Below are 27,854 nucleotides of genomic sequence, written 5' to 3' on the forward strand. Positions count from 1 at the left end.
GTTTTTAAACATGTGTCTATATAGTCTAAAGTGTTCTATTTCTAACCTAATAGGTCCTAATATAATAGCTTTGAGGATTTCTGAAGCCAGCAGCCTCTCCCAACCTGAAACATACTATCACACATTCTGTCCTCTTCAAAATCGCCGCTGCTAAAAACTTACATGGCAGTTGGGTGATGTAGGGGATAGAATGCCAGGCCTGAAGTCAGGAAGGTTCATGTTCCCGAGTTCAAATCTGGTATCAGACACTTATTAGCAGGGTCACCCTAGGTAAGTCATTTTATCAGTTGCTTTAGTTTCTTCATCTTTAAAATGAGCTGTAGAAGGAAATGGCAAACCACTCCAATATCTTTCATAATAATAAAAAATTATTTTATAAAAAGACATAAAGTCCCTATGAAGTAGTAGTATCTATATTTTACAAGTTGAAAAAAATTAAATGAGAAATTAGGGTAAGTTTATGATTTTTTTAAAAAAAGAAGGTATCAATGCTAGAATAAAATTCCTGGTTTTGTGGAATCAATTTTTTCCTTATAATGAATTTCATACTTGCAGATGTTCTTTTATTATGAAAAATGCAAGAGAAGTATATCTATATCTATAATTAGATATGTATATATCTATATCTAAGCACACATCTTAGTATATATAAGTATATATCTATATCTATCTACCTATATATCTAAGCATATTGAGAATGTTACCATGGGGTTTAAATTCAACAAACATTTACTAACAAGATATTCGGCAAATGCTCTGTGCTAGTTAATCTATAGAGATAAAAGATTATCTATTAATTAAAAAAATAAATTTAATAAACCTAATGTTCTCTGACTCCATAAGTTTTCTAAACATTCTTTTATTTATTTTTAACCTCATCTTTTGTCCTCCAAAGAATATCAAATAATATTTTCACAAACAGAACTAGTACCTGCAAATTCTTGCCATCTTTCTTTACATCTTTGGCAGCCACAGCAAAATCTGAAGGAAAAAAAATACACATTTCTTTATTGAAATTAGCAATTGAAAGGCATTTTAACTTTCATCAAAATTAAGTTTAAAAACTGAAGCACTGGTATTATTTATTATGGAACTCTTGTTCTCTCTGTTTCAAGGGGGTATTTTTCCCCCCAGCCAGTGGGCATTTTGGCATTTAAGTCACTGCATTGCTGCAGATGGGAACTTCTGTTTTCCTTTATCTCTGACCCTAAAATTATTCATTGATATAAAGCCAATGTGCCTTGGATCCCAAGCAAAAATAGTAATAATAATACTCTACGTATACACACACACACACCACAAAACCAGAACACTACTAAATGTATCATATAATATAACCTAAACATTCTTAAAATGTTAAAGCTTAAAGCTGCACTAAGACTTTGGAGACATATATACAACCACACTTAAATATTTCCACAAAAGGCTCCCATGTAAGAAACCTTTATTTCAATGCCTTCTTAGTTGAACATGAATTCTTCAGACTACAGAATGATAATATTCAAACTCTCACAAACCCTGCCAGAACCTAACATTCAATAGTGCTCAGCCTGAAGCAAGCGTTCAGTCTTCTGGAGCTATGGGGTTAGCAGGGCACTCCAGTTACAGCTAATAGGCAAGGAGAGGATAGTTAAGAATGCCCTTAGCAGAGGGATGGCAGGGCTAAAGGAAGGGAGTGAATTAAAAATTATTCCCCATTTAGAATGATCAAATAGTTTGAATCAGAACCCATAAATAGATGAAGATGCCCCTAGAGAAACATCTAGGCTTTACATTAAAGAGAATCATGATGAAGATATTCAACTTATTTAAAATGCTTTGGGAAAAAAAGGAAGTCAAATGAGGATTCAAAAAAAGAGTGAGGCAGGCTAAGGGAACAAATAACACCTGAATTTCATGGTGTCTTTTCCTAAAAGCACTGCAGGTGATTTGCAAAGATCTGCTTTATAAGTAAGCATTTCTACTAACAATCGAGGATATTTCAGAGACTAGGTTTACTAGCAATCGAGCATAACTCAGAGACTAGGTTAGTCTTAGCAAGTCTTTTCTTCAGTCCCTCTCATGTCCTTTCTTCTCCTTTTTCCTTCCTGGTTCCCAACTCCCCTCCCAGCCACACCTCTGCACTACACTCAGACGTGCTCTAGTCAATTTATGTCTCTTTGGATATTTCCTGCATTGCATCCTGATTTAAAGGAATAATCAGAAAGACTCATACTAAGGTGAAATAAATTGCTAAGCAAGTGACAGGAACTTATTAAGCACTTACTCTGGGTGTGGGGTTATGCTAGTATCTGGGGTTTAGTAGTACAATTTTTTCATCCATGTCTGACTCTTACCCCATTCTGGGTTTTCTTTGTGAAGATACTGGAGTGGTTTGCCATTTCCTTCTCCTGCCCATTTCACAGATGAGGAAACTGAGGCAGACAAGGTTAAGTGGCTTGCTCAGGATGACACAACTAGTAAGTGTCTGAGGCCACATTTGAATTCAGGATGAGTCTTTCTGACTCTAGGCCCAGAACTTTATCCACTATGCCACCTAGCTGCCACAGGGTCTTGGGATACAAAGACAAAAATGAATTCCTGCCTTTAAGGAGCTTAGATCCCATTGGGAAAGATATATAAGTATATATGAAAAAGTATATATGAAAAAAAAACATATAAGTATATATGAAATAAAAATACAAATTAATTTTGTAAGGGAGGGCACTAACGATTGGTAGGGGTTGTTGAGGAAAGAATACAGAAAAACTAGATCATCAAGGTTTGGAAGAAGAGTACTATATACAGTAATGAGCCTGGAGAGGTAGACTGAGGGTGGGTTCTGAAGGGCTTTTTGAAAGAAAGAGAAAGAAAAAAAAACTAATAACAAAACTCCAAAATTAGGGAAAGGAGTCATAACAAACAGGAAGAGGAGTGGCTTGAAGGTGAAGAGAAAAGTGCTGGTAGAAAAGAAATTGCTTTAAAATAGATTAAGCTAAAATAACTAAGGAAGTATAGCATTGTGTTTAAAGAAGAAAGGGGAGGAGATCTTAATTTGAAGACTGAAGATAATCTTAGAGACAAATGGAAGAAAACATAAATTCCTTATAGCTTTTTATTTAAATAGATTAAGGAATCCATTAAAAATTTTTTAAAGTGACAGATTGAATAAGAAAAGCCCCAGGATCTGTTGCTTACAAGAAATATTAAAAAAAAAAAAAAAAAGACATACACAGAATAAAAATGAGAAGCAAAGAAAAGAAATTTCTACTTTATCTTCTAGGCAATAGGAAGCCACTGGTATTATTGAGTAAGTCGGACCTGCTCTTAGGAAGAATTATTTTGACAGTTGTGTGGTAGATGAACCGGAGTGGGGACAGGCTAGAGGCAAAGGGACCAATAAATTAGAAAGTTATTGCAATAATCCAAGCAAGAGGCAATGAATGCCTGAACTAAAATGGTGGTTGTGTATTTGTGTGAGTAGTGAGAAGGGAATATATGCTAGAAAATAATGTGAAGACATTCATTTATATATGAGAGGAGATAGTGAGACATTGAGGATAAAGAAAGGCAAGAAAGAGAATGTAGGGGATTTGGGAGACTGAAAAGATGTTTTAAATTCAAAAGAGGTTTAGGTTTAGAGGGAAAGAGGTCAGTTTTAGACAAATTATGGCGATTCCATTAGAAATGTTGTTGAGTGATATGGGACTGGAAATCAGAGAGAAACTAAGGTTAAATATATTAAAAAAAACTCGCTGATGATGATGCTCAGATTTATGTATTTAGGAGATAATGAGATCATCAAATGAGAGTGCAAAGAAAGAAACAGGGCTCAGGACAGATCTTTGGAGTACAGCCACACAAAAGAGTATGATAAGTCAGCAAAAAAGAAAGAAAAGAAAGTCAGAGAGGTAGGACAACCAGGACTTGAGGCAAGTAGGTATCACAATGTATAGAATTCAAGGCCTACAGTCAGGAAAATCTGAATTCAAATCTGATCTCAGATGCATACTAGCTGTGTGATTCTGGGTAAGTCTAATCTCTGTTTGCCTCATTTCCTCAACTGTAAAACGGGGATAATAGCATTTGCCTCTTAGAGTTATTGTGAGAATCAAATGAGATAATATTTGTAAAGCACTTGGCACAGTGCCTAGCACAAATCATATGCTATATAAATTTTTATTTTATTCCTCCTTCTTACCACTGTTTCCCAAGACCAGTGATGATGAACCTTTTAGAGACCACATGGCATACCCTACCACCCCTAAAACCGAATGCCACCCCCCCTTCTTGTCCCAGACAGGGGAAGGAGAAAGCTTTCCCATTGGGCTACTGGGCAGAGGGGTGAGTGAAGTGAAAAAAATGTTCAAAGGTGCATGGAGAGGGAGAGGGAAACAGCTTTGCCCTTTCTAGTAACTAATTCTGGTGGGTGATGGCGTTTGTGCCCTCTTTGGCACATGTGCCATAGGTTCACCACCACAGTCCAAGACTATGATATACTATATATACTAAGTGGTTATCACTGTCAAGTCAATTTGCATTTTAACAGATAGGAAGCTGTTAGCCAAAAATAGTCCTTATCTGTAGAATTCCAGGCCTCAATAATATAGACATTATTATCCTTATTTCATGGATAAGGAAACTAAGGTAGAGAAAGGTTTTATGATTTGCCTAACATATAGAAGGAACATCAGAAGCTATCTAATTCAATTCTCTCCTTTTAGAGAAGAATAAACTGAGGTGTGGGAGAATTTGTGACTTCCCCAGAGTCACAAAGGCAGTAAATGAGAGGAAGATTTAAATCAGGTCCCCTAACACCAGATGCAATGTTCTGTTCACTATATTATATTGGAGGTTTTTTTGGTTTTGCTTTGTTTTTGTTCATTTGTTTTGTTCTTGGGAACCCAGAAGCACCTTTTCTTATACAATTGTAAGACTGCTTGATTCACTATCATGGGAAATTTTGCATACTGAGGAGCCCAAGCCCAACATGTCCTCCCAGTAGGCTACAGGAACGGGAAGAGAAAAGGAGTATTTAAGGGGTCATAAAGTTGTGTTGGTCACAAGCTCATCACTGGCTTTGGGGAAGAAGAGAAGAGATGGGAGGAAGGGAGAGGGAGATTCGAGCTATTCCCATCCTTCCCTTGGTGGCAAAGGCACTCAAAACCTGGGGTTATTCTAGGACTCCCCTTCCATTCTGAAGATCACTGGGCTTAGGAAGTCCTGGGCTGTATGCCACCACTCTGTAACCCTAGAGAAGTTACATAACTTTTTCAGCCTTAGTTTCTTCATCTATAAAATGGAGATAATACAATGTTCCAAAAGACTTGGAACATTATAACACTTCATGACAAGACTGTCATAAGTCTCAAACAACATTGTGTGTGTGTGTGTGTGTTTATGTGTGCGCGCACACTCGCTTGATAAATACAAATGTTCCACAACATTTTTAACAGAGAAATATATATTATATGATAATATATGTACAGCCTATATTATATTACCTGCCTTCTTGGGGAGGGAGGGGATAAAAGAGGAAAGACATAGATATCTCAACATAATTAAGGTGAGAATTTGTTTCTCTTGGATTAGCATATTTATTATAATTGGGGAAACTACATTTTGCTAAAAGTTATCATAGGAGATCAAGTAATATCAAAAAATTTCTCAAATTAGAAAATGTCATATAAATATCTGTTATTCTTGTGTCATTTGGGAGATAGGAACTAGACTTATAATGGACTTCATTAATATAGAGAACTCTCAAGTGAGAAAATTCCCTCTCCTGATGCAGGCTGGCACCTTCTCTGCAAATAAAAGTTTTAATAGAATTGCCTAAAGCACTGAGAAGCTTTGTAATTTACCCAGAATCACACAGCCAGGATGTATAAGAAATGGAATTTAACAAGTCTTTTTAACTTCAAGGTAGGTCTTCTACCAACTATTCCATGCTGCTTCTCATTATTACCACTAGGCTCTAAATTTCTCTCAGCTTGATCTAGACTGTTATTTTGCTCACCAAATTGAGGCAGAAGTAACTGCCACATTTTTCAAAAAGAAAAAAAAAAGGTGGCAAACTAACCCTAAGTAAGAAGAAGGCAGCAGCAAGATCTAAACTTAGAACTTAACTATTCAGAAGAAAGGGCTGCCTGCCAACCTAATATTGGATTTTTTATTAAAATCCTTCCTCTGATAACTTCCACTTTGGTATCAGTATCTGATATGAGATATTTTTTATTGTTTAGTTGTGTGACTCTTATCAGCCAATTCTATCCCTGAGATTTTCTTGGCAAAGATACTAGAGTAGTTTGCCATTTCCTTTTCCAAAAGATTAAGTAAACAAAGAGTTAAGTGCCATGCTCAGGGTCACATAACTGGTAAATATCTGCAGCCATATTTGAATTCAGGTCTTTCTGACTCCAGACCCTATCCTCACATAGCTACCTCTTAGAGGATGTTTACTCATGTCTATTTATTAGCCATATTTTAGGTACTCAGACTATCCTCAAAAAGATGTCACGAATATAGTTAATAAGCATACATGTTATATAGAAAAATGTATTGCAAAGTAAACAACTTTCTTCAGCACCATAAATTACTTAAAGTCAGCTTTTCAGATATTGGGATGTTCTGCCAATTTGAAGCATCTAAAGACTGTGGTTAATCAAATATTTGTTTCTCATTGCTTCTTGACAAGATTTTTCTTGTAAAGGGCTAGCTTTGTAAATAAGATACTCCAGGTTCTCAGTATTAAATTTTCATCCTTAATAGGGAAATATTATTTTCTTAATTTAACATCTACAGTGATTCATCATCTTATAATCAGCATTCACCCCACATTCACTCTCTGGCAGGTCAAGTTACCCATAAAAGAAAAAAGTCCCAACACAAATATATAAGTAGAGGTATATGGAGAGAGTGTGTACTCAAAGGGGACAGGAGATCATAACCTTTCTCTAAGTGGGCTTCTAGAAATCACTTGGTAAAACATCATACAAGTACATAGCTCATTCTGTTATACTTTTGTTTAATGATACAACTCTTTTATAGTGAGTTATAAAGAACAGAAAACTTGCTGACAATAAAATGAATTTCTCAACTATTCACCTTCTTGATGAAATAATACAGAAACAACCTCTAATTTAAAAAAGGCTTAATTTAGTGAAGTAAAATTGTTTTTACCTAAAATATACATGCCTCTAACTGAAATATCCTTCCAAAAATGACTTTTACTTATTAGAGATTAACATCAATATGAATTAAAATTTAGAAAAGGAATTAAACAAAATTGTCCTTTCCTTTGTCCTTTTTTTCTGGAACCATTCATTAAATTTATAAATTGTCTAAAATCTAAAATAGTGATATTAAAGACATATCAAAGTCACATAGTACTCTCTAATCTTTATAAAGATGCATTCTCTAATGTCATCTCTCTAATGCCTTTCATAAAAACTAAACATAAGGTATTTTTCTCCTGGCTAGAAAAGGCAAAAAGAGAAAACTTTTGGTCCTGTGAGGACAAATGACTGCAAAGGATTAATGTTGCCATGCCAACACAATGATTTAATGAGCTCTGTCTACTGGTATACTCTCTTTTTAATCTAAATAAAATTTTAAAATACTCAGAGGGTATAGTGTATTTTAAGAGTAGAGAATACAATTGACCACAAATCCCGGTTAGTATTAACTAGAGTAAAATCTCTACTAAGGTTCTTGGGTAGGCAACTCTGTTGCAAATAGTGGAAGCATAGATATTAGGGGAAACAAATGAATCATTTAATAGATTATTTATAATATTCAACAGTTACAATAAAGTATATTTTGCTATAACACTTTTTTTTTCAGGATTCCTTTGGACATATGTTGAAATACAAAAACATGATTCAATTACATTCCACAAAGCTCCTACTATATTAGTATGGATGTTCAAGGAGGACTAGCACCTCTGGGCTTGCTGAGCCCTTTTCAGGGCTTCTCTTCCAGCATTCAGCAACATTAATCTCTCACCTGTGGCTCCAAGAAGCTGTAGCATGCATAGTGGCTACACCCTAGTACATCATCTACGCAAACTAAACTAGGTTGAGAATAGTCAATGGCCATAAATCAGTAGGTGAGTTAGAGAGATGTAAAGATTTCTCTGGGTGGAATGAGTAGATGAGAACAATTTGTTCCAATAGTCATGAAGGCAGTTGAAGCAGGCATTGTAGAGTACTTAGAACTCTTTTAGACATCAAAGATGTCAAGGACATCTCCTATATCAGGCCATTACCAGTCATCCTAATTTTTGTCTTGCCCTTGGACTTTAATGACTCAGGAAGAACTGAAGCTGACAACTTTACATAACTACCTCACTTAAATCCAATTCACTCAAAAGTCAACTCTTTCTCTCTTAAAAAATGAAAGAAAAATAACAGGAACTATGCTAAGCATTGACTAAGGAAGTTTACCGAAATGTATCAAACTACAACTTATTTAAAAATAAATTTCATTTTCCTTTATATTCACTTTGAATTCTGGTAAATTAACCAATCTGGATAACTAGTAAGCTGGGGAACTGTGCTTAACATGCGAGTGAGGACAGACATTCAAAATATGGGTTTCTCCTTATAATTTTAACTAAGGTCACCCTAAAATACTAATACACCTAACCTTTAAAATTAATCACATTTTCATGATGAAACTGAGACCAGTCTTTTATCCTAGAGTTTAAAAACTCCTCTGGGAGAGGCAAACGGTAGCAAGACCTGGGAGAACAGGAGCAGGGGACTTCCCAGCCTTCCCCTCTCTCTTTTGTAAACCCTAAGGCATTATATAACTGCCAGTTATTTCTATTATCATTTAGCCTTCTTAAGTCATCTTTTTTGTTCCATTGTGTATTCAACTCTACCATGTGGAAAGTGGGATTTTTTTTCTCCTATTTTTCTGCTGTTTTCTTGATTTATCTTCTCAAGTTATCCTGATAATACTTCATTTTATAAATCAAATTAAATTCAAAGAAGTGCTCAGTTATGTTAATTAGCACCTCACCTTTCTCCTTGCCAAAGGGAGGCCTTGGTGATTAGCTGCTCACTCAGAGAAGCAAAAATAAACTGACTATCCTAAAGCTTTGGGATCAAAGGTGGCCCTAAAAATGATGAGTACACTCTGAGCAAGTAGACAAGTTCCATGCTGCTGTCAATGTTATGGGCACTTATTTCAGTGACATTTAGTGTCAAAGATTACTTTTTTAAAAATTGCTGAAAAGAGAGGGTTGAATTGGGCATTACTTTATTTCTTGTGACCTACTTAGAAAATATATTACTCAATGCTATGTCAAAAAGCATCAGAGAGCCTCACATGTCTGCTAGTTTCTCTCTCTAGAGCTTTCTAATTTTAATTTGATGTGTTCTGAAGAATACCTTAAACTCCAGGATACAACCTCCATATCTTGTTTTCTGGAAAACAGTTATATGCTTTGAAGATAAACTAGGGCATCAGAGGGATTAAAAAGCAAGTAAAATGGTGGCCAGACAACACTAATCTGTAATCTGTCTATTCTCTCTCCTCATCCCCATCCTCCTACACCAGACTGACTCTCTCTCTCTCTCTCTCTCTCTCTCTCTCAGTCAATGGCTTCCTGGCCAAGAAGGTCAACAAATAGAAAGGATAAGGCCAAGGCAGAAGAAGCCAAGATTCAGTTTAATTCTATATCTTCCTATACACCTAGGAGTCAGAAAATTTCCTTGGCTTCTAGCAACCAAAAGTCAATCAGTCAGTGGAACAGCATGTGTTAAGCACCTGTCCTATGCCAGGAATTGAGTTAAGTGCTGGGGATACAAAAAAAGACCAAAAAAATTCCCTGTTTTCAAGGAGTCTAATGGAGGAAAACCATGGGTATACAACTATGCACAAACAAGATCTATAAACTGGAGATAATCAACAGAGGAAAAGAACTAGCATTAAGAGGGATAAAAAAAAATGCTCCCTGAGGAGGATAGGATTTTATCTGGGCCTTGAAGGAAGCCAGAAGGAAATGCTAAGAGGGAAAGAGGTCTAAGAATGGGGGACAGGGGCAGCTGAGTAGCTCAGTGGAGTGAGAGTCAGGCCTAGAGACAGGAGGTCCTAGGTTCAAAACCCAGCCTCAGCCACTTCCCAGCTGTGTGACCCTGGGCAAGTCACTTGACCCCCATTGCCCACCCTTACCACTCTTCCACCTATGAGACAAGACACCAAAGTACAAGGGTTTAAAATAAAATAAAATAAAATAAAAGAATGGGGGCCAGCCTCTGAAAATTTACAAAGGAGAGAAAGAATGTCTTGTTGCAGGAACAGGAAGGAAATCGGTGTCACTGGATCACAGATTATGTGGGAGTGAGGTATAAGAAAACTGGAAAGGTAGAAAGGGCCTAGGTTATGTAAGACTTTGAACACTAGACAGATGATTTTATATTTTGATGATGGAGGTTATAGATAATCACTGAAGTTTATTGAATGGTAGGAAAGGGGGTTGACATGATTAGCCCTGAACTTTAAGATGATCAGTTTGACCAGTGAGTGGAGAATGGACTAGAGTAAGGAGAGATTTGAATCAGAGATCCTAACCAGAAGGCTGTAATTCAAGTATGAGACAGAGGGTCAGCATGTTAAATTGCAACACAGAGAACGAGAAAAAAAACACCCTAAAGCATGAGTTCTCTCCTACTTTTCTAACACCTCTGATTCTCCTCCACCCACTCAAAAATAATCCCTTTGAATTCTACTGGAATGTGTTAATGGATTTAATTTCTTAAAATAAGAGAAAAGAATAACTAGCATTAATATTGAATAATCCATAATTTAAGCTTTTTGTATAGTCCTGAGGGATCAGAATTTAGTGGGTAAAGAGCTAGCTTTGGAACCAGGAAAATCTGGGTTCAAGTTCCACCTCTGACACATGCCAGTTATGTAACCTTCCAAAAGTCACTTAACTGCTTAGTTTGCTAGCCAACTCTCTAAGATTATCAATAGCAGAGAAAGTGTCAACTTGCACTGATAGATGGAATTTCTTCACCTGGGAGCTCCCTACAACAAAGAAATTATAGATCTATAGTCTATCCCTATCCTCATACAGCAAAAGAAAAAAACACAAAACCAAACATCATCAGATCTGAGTTCCAAAATTGATTCTATCACTAACGTTCTGTGTGACCTGAACCATCACTTACACTCTCTGACTCAATATATCTATTTATAAAATGGGGATGATAACCATCAGCCCTATGTCAAAGGGCTATTGTGCAAAGCAATAAGAAAATATATGTGAAGCATTTAGAAAAACAATAAAATTCCGCACAAGTATAAAGTATTATTGATAAGCCAATATTCTATTTATTTTCTAACAAATGTTTCTATATAACAACAAAATTTGCTTACCTGCCTCAGTAGCAAAGTACTGCAACATCTCTCCTAATACTAAAGTCTACATGCTGGGGAAGGAGGCAAAATAATGAATGTGATGGACAGAGCACTGGGCCTGGAGTCAGAAAGACCTAGGCCTAATCCTCCAATTGACAATATTGGCATAGGGGGCTACACACTAGTAAAGAACACATTAGAATTACTAATCTTGCTATGGTAGGCATTGGGGGCAGCAAGAAATCTTGTGAGTGGTCCTAAAACTCAAGGCAAAGAACAATAAAGAATGAGTGATTCAGTAGGGAAAGAAAGAAGGCTATAGAAATTATCAGAATTATAAGGAAACTGTAAGAATAGTACTAGGAAGTCAAAGGGGAAAAGAATATCAATGAGGTGGGTATCTTTTTTTTTTTTTTTTTTTTTAGTGTTAAACTCAGCAGAGAGGTCATAAGATAATGAAAACTAGAAAAATAAAACTCTTCTGGTATTAAGACAAGTAGTACAATGGAGAGAATCCTGGACCTGAAGTCAGGAAGACTACCTAAGACATTTATTAGCTTTATTACTTTCACCAAGTCACAAAGCCTCTGTCTGCTTATGCTTCCTCATCTGTAAAATGACAGGTTTCTGTTCTAACTAAAAAATATGATGCCCTCTATGGCCAACATACTACCAAGAACTCACATTTCTAAAGGCTACTCCAGGAAGGCAGTAACAGAATGAAGCAATAGGCTGGAGTCAGAAAACTCTTTTTCCCAGCTCCAAAAGAGCTTCATACCTGGTGACTTAGCCAGGCAGCAGTATTGATGAGAAGGGCAACCTAAAAGGATGGGAGAACAGGTCAAAAGTGGGGAGGGGAAGGGAGACAGGAGGCAGAACTGGGAGAGAGATAATAATAAAATTGCTTCTCCCTTTGAACTTATTCCTGGCCCATCTTTGACCTCCTTCCATCTGAAACTCACTGCCCCTTATACAATGGGAGTCAGCAAGAAAATGAATTTCTGCAAAATTTCATTTTACAATTAATTCTTTAGAAAGGCATCTACTACCCGATACATCAAGGAGTAATGAGATTCGAAGACAAAAAAGAAATATCTGTGTATAAAGATGAGAAAATGATTACATTACAATATGTACTTTGCTCCTCTAATTTGGATCATGTTTAAGTCAATCACTATCAATTTGGAAAAGACCAGCATTAGAAAACAAGGAAAATCTTCAACTCATACTGTGTTAGAAACTTTAAAACACTATGTGCAAAATAATAAAAAATGAATCAACAGACAAGTATATTTTTTTAAAAGAGGCCCTATATTTCAAATTTTTCCATAGTCAATTGTCATTTCAGAATCTGACTTGTACAACTCATGTTAACTCAATATAAACTTACAGAAGTGCTCTCACTTTCAAATTACTCAATATGCAAAAATTCAAATTACAAAACTGATAAATTAGAAGGTAATTATTTATAATACACTTCCACTAAAATCCTACTCCAGTGCTTCATCATGGTATAATAATAACAGCTAATATTTATATAGGTCATCATAGTTTTAAAAGTGTGTTGGGAGCCATTCAGAGAAATAGAGTCCTTTGATAGAGCTTTTATCTGAACCCCATCAAGATCAACATAGCCTGGCAAAGCCCTAGTTTGATTTTTCTGCCCTACAAGTCAGGATACAGACAGGATGGTTTTATCTAAGATAAAAATCTGGACTCCTCTTTATGACTCCTTTTATGAGTAGCACCTTTTCTTATTGAAAAGCATTATAATTCAATTTTCTAGGATAGCTTTAAGTTTTTAGTAAACCAGCAGTTAAAGAGTTAACAATTTTCCCTAAGCCGAGAAAAATGCAGAAATTAGCAGAAGCTGCCCTGGCCCTGTATCTATTTCCAGACAGCCCAAGGTCAAAGCAGGCAGAGTCAGACACCCTTCATATTCAGTTAGGTACTTTCCACCCCACACCCACACAGTCTTAAAGGCTCATTCTTTAATGTATCTTTCGAAGTATGGAAACTTTTATTAAAATATAATGTTAGATAAAATAAGTCTCAAATTTTAACCTTGGACCCTTGTCTCATCCTGGCCTAATCTATGTATGAAAAAACTTGCCTGTGAGGTAATTCTGTATCCTTGATCTACTGCTCAGCTGAAAATTCCTTTGTGTTTTGTATGAAATGGGTTTTTGAATACTGTATAAAATAAATCTCAAGCTCATTGTCTGATTGAGCAGCCATGAGCTACACTGGCCAACTGGTCTCAATTTTCTGCTTCGTCCTTATTTTCCAATGCCACTTCAGGCCATTCAAATCCTTGCCGATATAGAGCTGGTCCTCTATAAAAGTGCTTTACAAATATCATTTCATTTCATCCTTACAACTCTAGGAAGAAATTGAAGTAGACAGAGGTTGAGTGACTTGCCCAGGTTCATGCACTTGAAGCTGAATTTGAACTCAGGTCATCTTGACTCCAGGTTCAATATTCTATCCATCACATCATAATGCTGCCTAGGTATTTGGTATGGTATGAAGGTGATCCTGGGTTCTCAAAGTCTATGCCAGCAGAGCTTGCTAGCAGGTTCTATGATGCTGGGCAGACTCAGGGTACAAACAGGAACAGAATGACATTCCCAATAATCTACCCAGCTAAGTTTGCAAGGATAAGATAGTCGGCCACCCAGGTGAGAGGTTGTTTGTTTTTGTTTTTTAACACCAACAATTCATGAAACTATCTACAAAGGTGCTGAAACACTGAAGGGAGTGCCTATAATCATGAAATCACAGATCTTTACTGAAGTGTATTCATTACCAAGAAATCATTTTAAAATAATTTTCTACTTACACATCACTTGCAAACTGAGAGTACTCCTAGATCAGTTACAATTAGATTCAATTTACAAAACAAAAAAATTAAACTTACAAAATTAAATCATTATTAAATTAAATTAAAAAATTAAACTTATAAATAACTTTATGAGAACATGAATATTACACAAAAGTGTAATATACATATCATACAAGCTTTTATTGTTTTTCTTTCTTTCTTCTTCTTTTTTTAAACCCTTACCTTCCATCTTAGAATCAATACTACGTATTGGTTCCAACAAGGCAGAAGAGTGGTAAGGGTTAGGCAATGAAGGTTAAGTGAATTGCCCTGGGTCACACAGCTGGGAAGTGTCTGAGGCCAGATGTTTTTCTTCTTAAATCATGTCCTATTAGCACATATACAATCTGAGCTGTCCGACTCATCTCTTCGACTCAGTCAATTTGAAAACTCCTTGGCAGAGCAAATAGGCCATTATACTTTAAAGATGACAAAGAAGTAAATACCCAAGTAGTAAAATGACTTGTTAATTATCCAAAAAGAGTGACCTTAAACTTAAAAGGCTGTTATAGGGAAGACTTAATCTCTTCAGTTCCATAAGGGGAAATGGGCTCTGCTTTCCTAACTATTAAGTTCCTGGCCAAGATCACCATTTCTTGAGAAGCCTTGTTATTTCTAGCTCACTTTACTTCTAGACAGTCCTACCTCCTCAACATCTTTCCCCCATTCGAGTAGTTTTCCTTCTCCCACTCTGTCCCACCTTTCAGACTGCCCTTTATGGGCTATCTTCTCCCATTTAGGAGGTAAGTTCCTTGAGAGTAGGGAATATCTTGTTTTCATGCATTTGTATCAGGGCTTAGCACGGTCCTTAGCATATAGTAAGTGCTTAATAAATGCTCCATCTATCTAAAATTAATGGATGAACCAACAAGTAGAAGTTAAAGGGACACAAAATCTGATCAAGGAAGAAGAAAAGCATCACCATAATTTAAAATGTTTAAAAATGTGGTCAGGTAGTTAGTTGACAAAGTGAACAGTGTGATGGATTTGGACTCAGTAAGACCTAAATTTCCTTAATTAATTAATTAACTAATTAATTAAGAATAGTTTTCCATGATTCCATGATTCATATTCTTTCCCTCCCCTCCTCCCTCCCCCCTCCTGTAGCCAACTAGCAATTTAACTGAGTTTTACATGTAGCATTGATCAAGACCTATTTCCATATTATTAATATTTGCATTTGAGTGATTATTTAGAGTCTACAGTCCCAAACATATCCCCATCAAACCATGTGATTAAGGAAATGTTTTTCTTCTGTGTTTCTACTCCCAGTTCTTTCTCTGGATGTGGGTAGTGTTTTTTCTCATAAGTCCAGGAAGACCTAAATTTAAATCCCACTTGAGAAACTACTTGTGTGACCCTGGGCAAGTTCTTTAATTAGCCTGTCTCAATTTCCCCACTTGTAAAATAAATATAACATCTATATCCTGATTTTGTGTGACGATCAAATGATATAATTCATAGGAAGCACTTTGAAAACCTTGAAGTATTATATAATTATTTAATAGCAATAGCTATTGAACAACTCATGAGATATCTCCCTGTCATCACTGATGTTCAAGGCTGGATAAATGCAAACAAGAATACTGTAGATCAGTCAGTCAACTAACAAACATTTGTTAAGTCCATACTGTGTGGCAAAGACATTGTGCTAGGCATTAAAAGGGTCCAACAAAAAATGAGATTTATCCAATTGACCAAGAAACTGGACTTAATGACTATAAAATCTTATTTCTCTAGCATGATAATGAATCAACAGAGAAACTAGAAAACAGAATCAAAACTCTAAACATTAGGGGCAGCTGGTAGCTCAGTGGATTGAGAGCCAAACCTAGAGACAGGAGGTACTAGGTTCAGACACTTCCCAGCTGTGTGACCCTGGGCAAGTCACTTGACCCCCATTGCCCACCCTTACCACTCTTTCACCTAGGAGCCAATACACAGAAGTTAAGGGTTAAAAATTAAAAAACAAACAAACAAAAAAACTCTAAACATTCAATCCATTGTCCTCACTTTAAAAAGACAGCACTTCAGGGGAGCTGGGTGGTTCAATGGATAGAGAGCCAGAACTAAAGATAGGAGGTCCTCGGTTCAAATGTGACCTCAGATATTTCCTAGCTGTGTGACTTGGGAAAGATACTTAACCCCAATTGTTTGGAATTGATACTTAGTAGTGATTCTAAGAGAGTTTAAATAAAAAAAAAAAATTTTAAAAAAAGGACAGCACTTCGGGAACAGGGTCCCTCTTACAGGGTTGATTATTCTACTCTCAAGAGCAAAAGCCACTGAAACAAGATTTCTTATTTTCAATGACCATTAGAGAAATAAACATGAGATTAGGGCATTGTGCTTTTCCCTTTTACAAAATTACTTCAAAGGAAAAGAAATAGATTACATGCAATCAGCACCCATTGTTAAGTATTTGTGGGCTAGACTCCTATTGAGCTTTCCTTCAGAATCATAGAACTAAGGATAAGTTATAAAGAATCTCTGAGATCCTATAGCCCAAGCCATCGATAGATTAAAAATAATCACCTCCAAAAAGATGCCCAACTAATGGGCACCTAGCCCTCTGCAAATGATCTGAATGATATCCTTAAAAACCATCTCCCAGTCTCCCAAGGCAATTTGGAAATTACTCTGATTGTCAGAAGTTTCCTTATGACCAAGATGAAAACTTCTTCTTTGAAATTTCTACCTACAGTCTGTACTCCAAAGAGTTAATAAAAAAAAAAGGAGAAAGTACCTACTTGTACAAAAATATTTATAGCAGCTCTTTTTATACTGGCAAAGAATTGGAAATCGAGAGGATGTCCATCAATTGGGGAATGGCTGAACTAATTATGGTACATTTTGGTGATGAAATACTATTGTGCTATAAGAAATGATAAGCAAGTTGATTTCAGAAAATGCTGGAAAGATCTGCAGGAACTGATGTAGAGTGAAATAAACAGAATTGGGAGAATATTGTACATAATAGCAGCAATATTGGATGATGATTATCTGTGAAAACTTGGTTATTCTCAGCAATGCAAAGATTTGGGACAATCCTGAAAGACTTTATGACAGGAAAGCTATACACCTCCAGAGAAAGAACTGTTGGAGTCATCTTTCACATCAGTGTATTTATGGTTTTATTTTGGGGTTTTGGTTATATATGAGTTTGTTCTTACAGCAATGACCAATATGGAAGTGTGTTTTGCATGACAATAAAAATAAATTTTTTAAACTAAAAAAAAGAAGAAATTTCCACCCAAACATGGCAGTTTTGTTCTCTGGGACTGAGATGAACAAGTTAAATCAATGACAGACCATCAGATACTTGAAGCCAGTTGTTAAGTCCACCCCACCCTTTCCATTTTCTTTTCTGGATAAAAGTCCTCCAGTCCCTTTAACCATACTTCCAAGTTTATGGTACAATTAAAATGACCTTTGCCCTCCTGGATACATTCCAGCTTATGTAAGACCCAGACCTAAATGCAATACTCTATATGTGGAGTAAAAGCTAGTGGAGTCATTATCTTCCTTGTTTCAAACCCTATGCCTTTCAACATGGTCTACCATTATTATTTTTTTGACTGACATATATTGAGTGTGTGAGGTCTAATGCAGTAATTTCAAAACTAAATTCACATTTTTAAAAAGGGCATAGCATTTATCCATTTTACTATCATGGAAACTTCTTTTCTTTTCCAAGACCTGCCTATTCTTCTAACTGAAACAATGGAAAAGAATCACAGAATTTTAATGTTGGAAAGGGGCTCATAAATCATCTGGTCCAAACTACACCAAAATAGGAAGCCCCAATACAACATATTTGACAAGTGATGGTCAACTAGATCCTTCCTGAAGATCAGCAATGAATATTTGCTGAAATTTCAAACAGTTTCTACAGAATATAGAAACAAGAGGATAATTGAGTCATAGAATTAATAGCATCAGAGGAGATAAACTTCAAGTTGAACTAAAGTCAGGTAAAGTCAGTTGAGGTAAAAAGAAGAAAGTTGTTTAAAGCTCTATGGACCTAAAGAGGAAAATCAAAGATGAGCTAGGATGGGGAGAAAAGCTTCCAAAGAAGAGAAAGGACTGCTCAACTTTTATTTTGCTTCAGTTTTCTCAGCCAAACAGTAGATTCTTTGAACAGGAAAGGGCAGAACAAAAATGGCCAATAGAAAGTCGGTATTAAAGGTAAAGGTAATAATGAGAGAATCTGGCTGTCCTTTGCTGAGTCCAAGTCACCAATCCCAAAAGAACTACATCCTAGAATACTGAAAGAGCTGGCAGTGTGCCACTTATGGCCAAGGATCCTTGAAAAATAATGGAGAGCAGGAAAGGTAGTAAACTGAAGAATGGTCAAAATGAAAGTGAATAAGAGTCTGCAAACTCCAAGAGAGTAAGCTTGACTTTGATTCCTAAATGAAGAAAAAAATTAGAATGCATTATTAAAGGAATGATTTGTAAATATCTAGAAAAAGGAAGCTATGATCACAATGGGCCAGCTTGACTTCATTAAGAATAGAGTCATTCTGGGGGGCAGCTAAGTGGCTCAGTGGATTAAAAGTCAGGCCTACAACAAATCTGGTCTCAGTCACACACTTCCTAACTGTGTGACCATGGACAAGTCACTTAATTCCCACTGCCTAGCCCTTACCACTCTTCTACCTTGGAACCAATACACAGTTTTATTCTAAGATGGAAGGTAAGGATTAAAAAAAGATCAGAGGACCTTAATGTGTATATGTGGATAGATTTCCAGGCATCTGAGAATTTGGGTAAGGAGAAAATATATCTTTACTGAAATTTAGTTACTTTCTTCAATTATTTAAAAACTATTCTGAAAAAAGAGTAGAAAAGGGATTGATGAAACAAAACGAGTTAAAAATATTGGGTCTAATCTAGCCTAATTTTCTCTTATATTAGGGTCCCTCAATGATAGGAAAGCTATTGACATATTTTTTAAATTAAATATTTCACATATTATTCTTGTGGAAAAGATGGATGTGGGCTAGGCAATAGTACTATTAGATGTATTCAGAACAGGGTGAATAGTCTAACCAAAAAAATAAGTTATTAATGTTTGGGGATGCTGTAGATATTACTTTATTTTATTAAATATTTTACACAGGCTATTATGTTATTCTTGTGAAAAAGATGGAAAGATGTGGACTAGACAACAGTATTGTTAGATGTATTCAGAACAGGTTGCATAGTCTGACCCAAAAGAATAGTTATTAAAGTTTTAGTATCAATTCAGAAGGAAGTCTCCATTGGGGTACTCAAAGGTTCCGTTCTTAGCCCTGGGCTATTTAACATTTTAATCAATGGCTTGAATAAATGCATTGATAACATGCCCATCAAATTTGCAGATGGCACTAGCTAAGAGGAATAGTTAACACACTGAATAACAGATAAGATCTTTAAAATTCTTGAATGGATACTGCACTGGGGCAAATCTAATAATAAGATGAAATTTAATAGGAGTGAATGTAAACATCTTACATTTGGGTTCAAAACAATCAAGATGGGGAATGCATGGTTACACAACAATTTGAAAAAAGGTCTGGAGGATTTAATACTGTGAGCTCAATCAGAGTCTTGAGTCAACCATGTGATATGACTGACAAAAAAAAGCTAATTTAGTTTGCAAGAGAAATAATTTCCAAGATTAGGAAGGTAACAGAACCTCCATACTTGATCTTATTCAGATCATATCTGGAGCAATGAGTCCAGTTTTGGACATCATGTTTTAGGAAAGACATAAGTTGGTTTTCGTTCAGTCACATTTTACTCTATGTAACTCCATGGACTTTTGTCCATGGAATTTTTCTTAACAAAAATACTGGAGTGGTTTACCATTTCCTTCTCCAGTATACTGTTTTATTTTACAGATGAGAAATTGAGTTGAATAGGAGTTAAGTGCCTTACTCAGGGTCATGCAGCTAGTAAGTGTTTGAGGCCACATTTGAACTCAGATCTTCCTGGCTCTGGGCCCAGTACTGGATCTACTGTACCATCTACATGTCCACAAATGGGAAGAAATTGGAGAGTATCCAAAAAGGAAAACCCAGATGATAAAGGATAGATCGATAAAACTGGAGAGGCTTATTAACCTGGGGAAGAGAAAACTTGAACAGAGCATGATAGAAGCTTTCAGGTATTTGAAGGATTGTCACCTAGAGTTAAATTTATTCCACTTGGCCCCAGAGTAGAACTAAGACGAACTGATATTTTGTCAATGTGGAATCTAGAGACCCCAAACTTGTGACTTAGTGAGATCTGATGAACCCCAAGTTTTAGAAATAGCTTGTAGGTTGGAGACCCCCAAAGCTTGTGCCTGTTCCCAGATCCCAAGAGAATCCACCCTGAAGGGAATCTAAGACTAGCAGTTACAGACTGAATAATGGACCCCAGGGTAAATGCTAAATACCCTTCTGTCTTAGGTAGTCTTCCCCATAGTATCAAAGACCCTTTCCAAGGAAGACACACCTGGGCAGAGACCATCCTTTAGTACCCATAGTGTAAGCAGCCCCTTCCCTTACACCCTAGCCTCTAGCTATGATTCCTTTCCCAAGCTTGATTGAAAATCCCATCCTAACCAGTATGTCAATCATCTTTCCCAGCCCCAGGATCTTCCCAAATGGTATATAAGTTCCCCAATTTCCTTTGTTCCTTGGAGTCATCATCTAGCCGGGTGTCACTCCCAGGGAGTCAGGGAGCAGAGCGAAGCAGTGTTCAATCCTGGACTCTGCAAGAATGGCTTTATGACATTTAAAAGTTCTGTGTTTTTTATAAGTTAACAATTTTTAAGAGAAAAAATTAGGCTTGGTATACGAAAAAACTTCCAAACATTAAAGCTTTCCAAAATTAAAATGGGCTGGCTCAGGAGGTTGTGGGTTCCTCTCCGTTTAAGATTTTCAAGTGGATGTCCCTCTTTTGAATTGCAGAGATTTTTCTTCCTTCAGCCATAGGGTGAACTAGATGACCTCTGAGATGCTCTTCAAATTTGATTCTATTGAAAGTGTCACTTGGGAGCTACAGATACTGACCACAGGACTATTCTCTGCTCACTTATTTGGACCTTGGACAGGTCATTTACTTCTCTGTATCTCATTCACCTTAGAAACTAAGTACAATAATTTATAGCTGATTGGAATGTTGTAAAGATTAATTCGATGTAATATATAAAGAGCCCAGAGCTTCTTGCAGGAAAGCAAGATAACTAAAATATATAATCATTTGAGTTCCATGAAATATTCCTTTAGGAGGGGAAATTAGTCATATCCCTAGAAGAACATAACATTATTGTATTTTGTGAGGGTGAAAACCAGTTGGAGATTAATTATTTTAATAAGAAGGTTAATAAATTTTAATCTCATTTAATGGTACTTTTAATCATTCTTCTGTCAAAACTTGCAGCTTTATAGCAGTAATCACATAGATAAAATACTACTTTTTTCCCACTGTGTCTACCACAAAGCATTTCGTAAACATATATTCTGAGGGAAAGTTTTAATCATTTCACTCTGGCTAAAACTTGGAAATAGTGTTAAGATAAATACTGTTTCTATTTTTACACTGCTTACACTTTCCAGTAGCTCCATTCAGGATTTATAAATAATAAGTTATCTCATGATTTCTGGTTCCATACCTTTTCCCCACTGGGATGGACTTAATAAAAAGCATATCAATTTGGGCTTTAGGTGAAAAGTAAGGATAAAAGGCAGGAATACTAAAAGGAAGGAAGAGACAGGCAGGAAGCAATTTTTAAGCACCTATGGTATGCCAAGCACTATACTAAGTACTTTACTAATAATATCTCATTTAATCTTCATAACCACCCTGGGAAGTTGGTGCTATTATGAACTCCTTTTTTACAGCTGAGGAAACTGAGGCATGCAAAGGTCACACAGATATTAAATATCTAGAGCCATATTTGAATTCAGGTCTTCCTAACTCCAGATCCAGGGCCTTATCCACCATGCCACCTAAGATGCCAATAAAAGGAAAGCTATTACCTTTCATTTTATCATTAATACTCTGGTTTGGAAAAGCTTCTTATCACTTCAGAAATTAAATTCCCATTAAATCCTATTGTCAATAAGTCCATTTATACATATATTTAGTATTTTGGTTTTTTAAAATTCCCCAAATCTCCTTTCCTCTGAAATGCCTATCCTTTGGCATTCTCAAAGTTTTTGGTCTCAGGATCCCTTTATACTCTTAAAAATTACTAAATTCCCACTAAAGAGATTTTGTTTATTTTGCTAGTATTGATCAATATTCAGTGTATTAATATTAAAATATCTTAGTATTATTATAATAGTTTTAATTGCTCAAACCCTCTGAAAGGATCTTGAGAACCTCCTAGGGTCCCTGAGCCATATTTTGGTTAAGGAGCTTCCAAACCTTGACCTCCACCTCCTCTACACATAGAAATTAGCCTGTCTACAATTAAAGTAAGTGCAATTTCAGGAAAACATTTTTTTGTTCAGCCATTTCCATAATGGCTAACTCTTTGTGATCCCATCTGGGGTTTTCTTGGTAAAGATATTAGATTGGTTCACCACTTCCTTCTCCAATTCATTTTACAGACAAGGAAACTATGGCAAATAGTTAAATGATTTGTCCAGGGACACACAGCTAGTAAGTATCTGAGGCTATATCTGAACTCAGGAAAAAGAGTCTTCCTGACTCTAGGCCCAGCACCCTATCTACCCAACTACCTAGAAAAAAAAAATTTAAGACTATTCTAAACCATTAGTATTGCTCTTTCTCTCTTCTCTGAAATCCTCTATCAATTGTTGTACCTTTTATTTAAGATTTACTTGCTGCCTTCTTTGTTAGCTACTTCTTTCTGTATTTGTCCTATAACATAATCAGATTATAAATTCCTAGAGGCCAGTGATCTTATAATTCAATGTATACCCTATATTAACTAGCTTATATTAGGTATCAATATTTGTTAATTGATTGATTTCATCAAAGAGATGAAAAAACATTAAGCAGCAAGGTGAAAAACACACATCAGATCCCTAGGGCACATTACTAAAGGCCATCTGAGATGACATTGAACCATTAAAGATTATTTTTTGGGTGGGTATAACATCACCTCTCCTGAAATCACTTGACTAGAATGTCTAGCCAACATCATTGCATCTTTTCTATATGAATAACATAATAATTGTTTATAAATCAGGAAACTCAGTTCCAAAGGAAAAGGAGAGGCTTAGAGGATTTGGAATTACAATAAGACCTGGTTTTGAATCTCAATTCTGCCACTTCCGTGACCTTGGGCAAGTCACTACACTTCTCTTTTTCTCAATTTCTTCATCTCTAGAGTGAGCAGATTGAACTATATGATTTCCAACATCTAGGAGTATACTGGGTCTAGTTTCTACCAGCTAATGAGAGCCTACTGTTGAATTTTTAGTGAGATACCCCAGAAATCAGCAAACATTACAAAACAGAGCTTGATTTATTGTTCTGTTAATTGTCTAGGCTTAAGAAAGTGATGGAAAAAATTCTAGTAAAGCAAATTAAACTTTAAAATGTGCCCCTTTATATATATATGATATGTATCATATATATCATATATATATTGTATGTATATATGAGAGCTGGTTGTTAAAAAGTGATCATCACACCCTTGCCAACATTTCTTCTAGCTATAAAGTCTATGAGCCACGAGTTGCTAGTCCAAGTTTATATAACTAGTCAGGGTTGGTAATTATTGGAGCAGAAGTCTCTTGACTCCCAAGTCTCTTGACTCCAGGTCCTTCATTCTTCTGGACCAGCAGAAACTCAGCTTTAGACAAGTCTCAATAGGATTAAAGGGACAAACAGTACAGTGGATTGAGCATAGAACCTGGAGTTATGAATATTCAACCTCCGGAGTTCAAACCTAGTTTCAGGCTCTTAGCAGCTATGTGACCCAGGGCAAGCATCTTAACCCTATTTGCCTCAGTTTCCTCATCTGCAAAATGAGCTGGAAAAGGAAATGGCAAATGGCTCCAAAATCTTTGTTAAGAAAACTCCAAATAGGGTCACAAAGAGTCAGACTTGACTAAAAAAAAAAAACTGAATAACAACAATAGAATTAGAAAGCTAAAAAAAGTCCAAGGGGGGGGGGGGGGGGGGGGGGGGGGGAAGGCTTTGGAGCCTAGGTATTTCTCAGGGCTCCAAATCATAAGGATGGGATTTAAATACAGTCTTTGTTTACTGCTATTCTAAGTAGCTTGACAGGGACAAACCACAGATAACATTTTAATTTACGAAGCAAACTCATTGCTAAATCAGTCAGGGCATTTGTGCTATATTAAAAGAGTATGAATCAGTCTTCTAACATCCCCAGATCCCATCAACAGATGAATTAGGCCCCACCTCAAAAATTCCAGCAATCTTAGGCCCTACATAATAAAAAAATAAAAGTGAAGAAATTCAACTGTATATTTCCACAAGGGGGTTGGGGGGGAGGTACTCATGGCATGGCTGAGGAAACATAATATTTTAATATATTAGATTTGCTTCTTACTAACTGGGTAACCTTGGGTTAGTTACTGGCCACCTTTTAGTCAATCAGTCAGCCAAAAATAATTTAATAAGCACTTACTATGGTGATGTACATTGTGCTGGAGATAGAAAGACAGAAGAGAGCCCCCTGTTCTCTAGGAGCACACTATCTAATGGGGGTAGGAAACATACAAACAAACCCCCAATGTACTTATAAATTATATTCAGTGTAAGAGGGAGGTCATTTTCTAGGCAATGGGGGAAAAAGGAAGGAGGACCAGGAAAGGGGGAATTTGAGCTGAGTCTAGAAGGAAGCCAGGGAAGTCAGGAGTTCTCTCTAAAGTAAAATTGGGATCAAAACACTTGTACTACCTACCTTACAGTGTTATTCTGAAGATCAAGAAACAATAGATGTAAAGGCTTTAATAAATCCATATAAATGTCAGCCATTATGATGAACAAAAACCATGCCCTAGTGGGAATTAGCTCTGCTTTATTCCTCTGTCAAAGCATCAATGCTATTTTCCAAAAGCTGAAATGTCTCACAAGTACCTTCTAACAGGTTTCAGTTTTATTTATTGTGCTAATCAGACAATTTCAATAAAAGCACTCTTTCAAAGGGTGTTTAACATTCAGTTGATTTTTAATATTTTTTAACATTTTAATCAAATTTAGGGAAATCATGTTTCCCAACTGACTAGCTTACTAATGTTGAACTATATTTATATAAACATTTTATATACATACATATTTCATATTGTGACAATCTACCTCACAAGGTTAATGTGAGGAAAGCATTATGTAAAGTCAGTTATTAGCAGTATTACTAGTAGTAAAATACACAATTGGAGTAGTAATAATAATAAATTTCCAGTTTCTGCCTCCTTCCCTCATTCCCTAGCCCTTTTCGCCCTTTCCCACTGTAACGGTAAGTTCTGGGGGGGGGGGGGGGAAATATCAATGACCAAACTAGCCACCTAGTCAGCTTCCTAAACTATGAGCATTATCGTTCACAGGGAAAGGATAACAATTAAAAACATTCCCTTTCTCATAAGTGAAACAAATCTGATGAAGTCACCTTCTTTTCACCATCACAAAAAGCCTTCTCTACCCAAAGTATTATGTCAGTTTTAATTCTATTGTTGCTTAACTAATCATGCACGTTAACATTTAATTACAAATTAATCATCCTTCTATTATTTCACTTACAGAATACCAGAAATAGTATATAGCAGAGATGAATGTAGTGTCTATCCAGAGACTTGACAATCTAAGTAAAACAGGTCCAGTGGGCCGAAAAGCAGCAACGAGATTTTAAACCTTTTTCTAAATAGCACCATATTGTCATCGTTAAAAACTCAAGTTGCTGCATTTTTTAAGGCTCAAACCAACCCGAGCTGAATGAAGCACACTAACACTTCTCTCTTCTGGCACTAGCGCAGTGAAAAGGGGGGAGGGGGGAAGGGGAAAAAGGATCAGAATACTGCCCTAATTTCTAGTATTGGAAACAAATATCTTTTATTGCTCTACAAAATAAAAGTATTGCAAACTTTTCACCAATTTGTGACGGCAATATTCACAATCTTAATTTTTTTCTCCCAACTTTTACCCTAGAATTTTATTCTTAAAATTCCCTCGAAATGGAAAGGAAGGGGGAGGGGAAAGAGGGGAGATAATGTAGAATATTGCTAGAAACTATTTATGAAAGGCGTCTCCAATTTCCAAAGACCTTACTTAGGAACTTTCCCCCTCCAGTTTTCCTACTCCCCACCCCCACTTCCATTGGCAACTAGGTGACCGTCTTCTCTAATTCCTCGGCCTTGGTATTAGGAACGCACGAATGTCCCGGGTGAGGGGGGGGGGAGGTTGGGGGGCCGCAAAGCACTCCCATAAGACCCCACGGAGAGTAAAAGGAACTCACTGCGGACCTCAGTGCCACCATTTCAAGGGGCTCTTGCCAGTCCGTAGAACGAAGGCAGGAAGGGTTAAAGAAGGAGGGAACCCGAGGGCAGAGGGGCGTGGAGCTGAGCTGCAGGGAGAGAAGAGGTCCCTCCTGCTGTGGGGTGAATCATCTCCTCTCACCCAAATATCTGCCTCCAACTTACTGGGTGGGTGTAGAGGAGGGAGAAGGGAAGAAGGAAGGAGGAAAGGGGAGGATGGGGCGGGGATCACAACCAGTTTCCCCCTTTTAAAGTTTCTTGCAGTTCCACACTGACACCGGCGCTAGTGGTGGGACTGAGCACTCCCCACTCCCGACTCTAAGCCCAAGGTCAAGTTCTCAGGGGGTGGAGAGTAGCTAGGGAAGAAGCCAAGGAGTGAGGAGAGAAGGGTATATCCTGGGTAAGGAAGATTTGACCCGGCGACTTGGGGCTGGAGGAAGAGGGCAGCGGCGGCAGTAGTGGTGGCAAGGCTAGCCCGGGGTAGTTGGGCTGGTGGGCTGCACCTGGGAGCAGTGGGACCCGGAGAGTTCCCGCGCCGCCCTCCCCCCACCCCCCTCCTCTCCGCACCACCCTAGGCAGCCAGGGTAGGAGAGAGAGGACCAGACGGGACGGCCAGCAGTCCTGGGAGCGGGGCAGCACTGTAATCGGGAGCGCGGGGCTCGGCGCTTTCCGTGCTCCCTCCCAGGGCTCCGGGGCTGGGCAGGAAGCGAGCCCCGGGACCCCGCCTCCTCTCCCCGCTCCCTCCTCGCCCCTGCCCGGGGCCGCCCGCTACTTACCCAGGGAGCAGGTAAGAAGCGCTAGCACAGCCGGGACACCGAGCAGGCTGCGAGCGAGCGGCTGCATCCCCGCGCCTGGAGCTGCACTCTTCGCCAGTCCGTGGAGTCGGAGTCTGCGGACAGGGGCACTTGGAACTGAAGCTCGAGCTGCGCGGCGGTGCCCGTAGCTGAGGCAGTGGCAGTGGCAGTGGCAGGGACGGCTGCTGTGGCTGCTGAGCCGTCTCCGCCCGCTCGCCGCCTCCTCTCGGCCGGGTCTGGACGCGCCCTCTAGCGGCAGGCAGAAGGAGGGCGTCCCCCTTGTATCCCCCCAACTCCTGGCCGGAGGCTCGGGGCAGCGGCAGCGGCAGAGCACCCCAGAATGAGGCGGGAAGTCTAGGGACCGTAGGACGCCCT

At 37.6% G+C, this 27,854-nt stretch overlaps 1 protein-coding gene across 1 annotated transcript in view; it reads right to left on the bottom strand.

Moving 5' to 3' along the window:
• B3GLCT (beta 3-glucosyltransferase) overlaps positions 1 to 27,529 on the bottom strand; it is a 125,560-nt gene extending 98,031 nt beyond the window's left edge. The window contains exons 1-2 of the mRNA XM_044668277.1: positions 27,462 to 27,529; positions 932 to 981 (exon numbers count right to left, since the gene is read on the bottom strand). Coding sequence (XP_044524212.1) covers positions 932 to 981; positions 27,462 to 27,528 — 117 coding nt within the window. The 5' untranslated portion in view covers position 27,529. The remainder of the gene's footprint in view (positions 1 to 931; positions 982 to 27,461) is intronic.
• Between the last annotated feature and the right edge of the window lie 325 nt (positions 27,530 to 27,854).

Source organism: Gracilinanus agilis, chromosome 3, assembly GCF_016433145.1.
Source record: "Gracilinanus agilis isolate LMUSP501 chromosome 3, AgileGrace, whole genome shotgun sequence".
Taxonomy (NCBI): Eukaryota; Metazoa; Chordata; class Mammalia; order Didelphimorphia; family Didelphidae; genus Gracilinanus; species Gracilinanus agilis.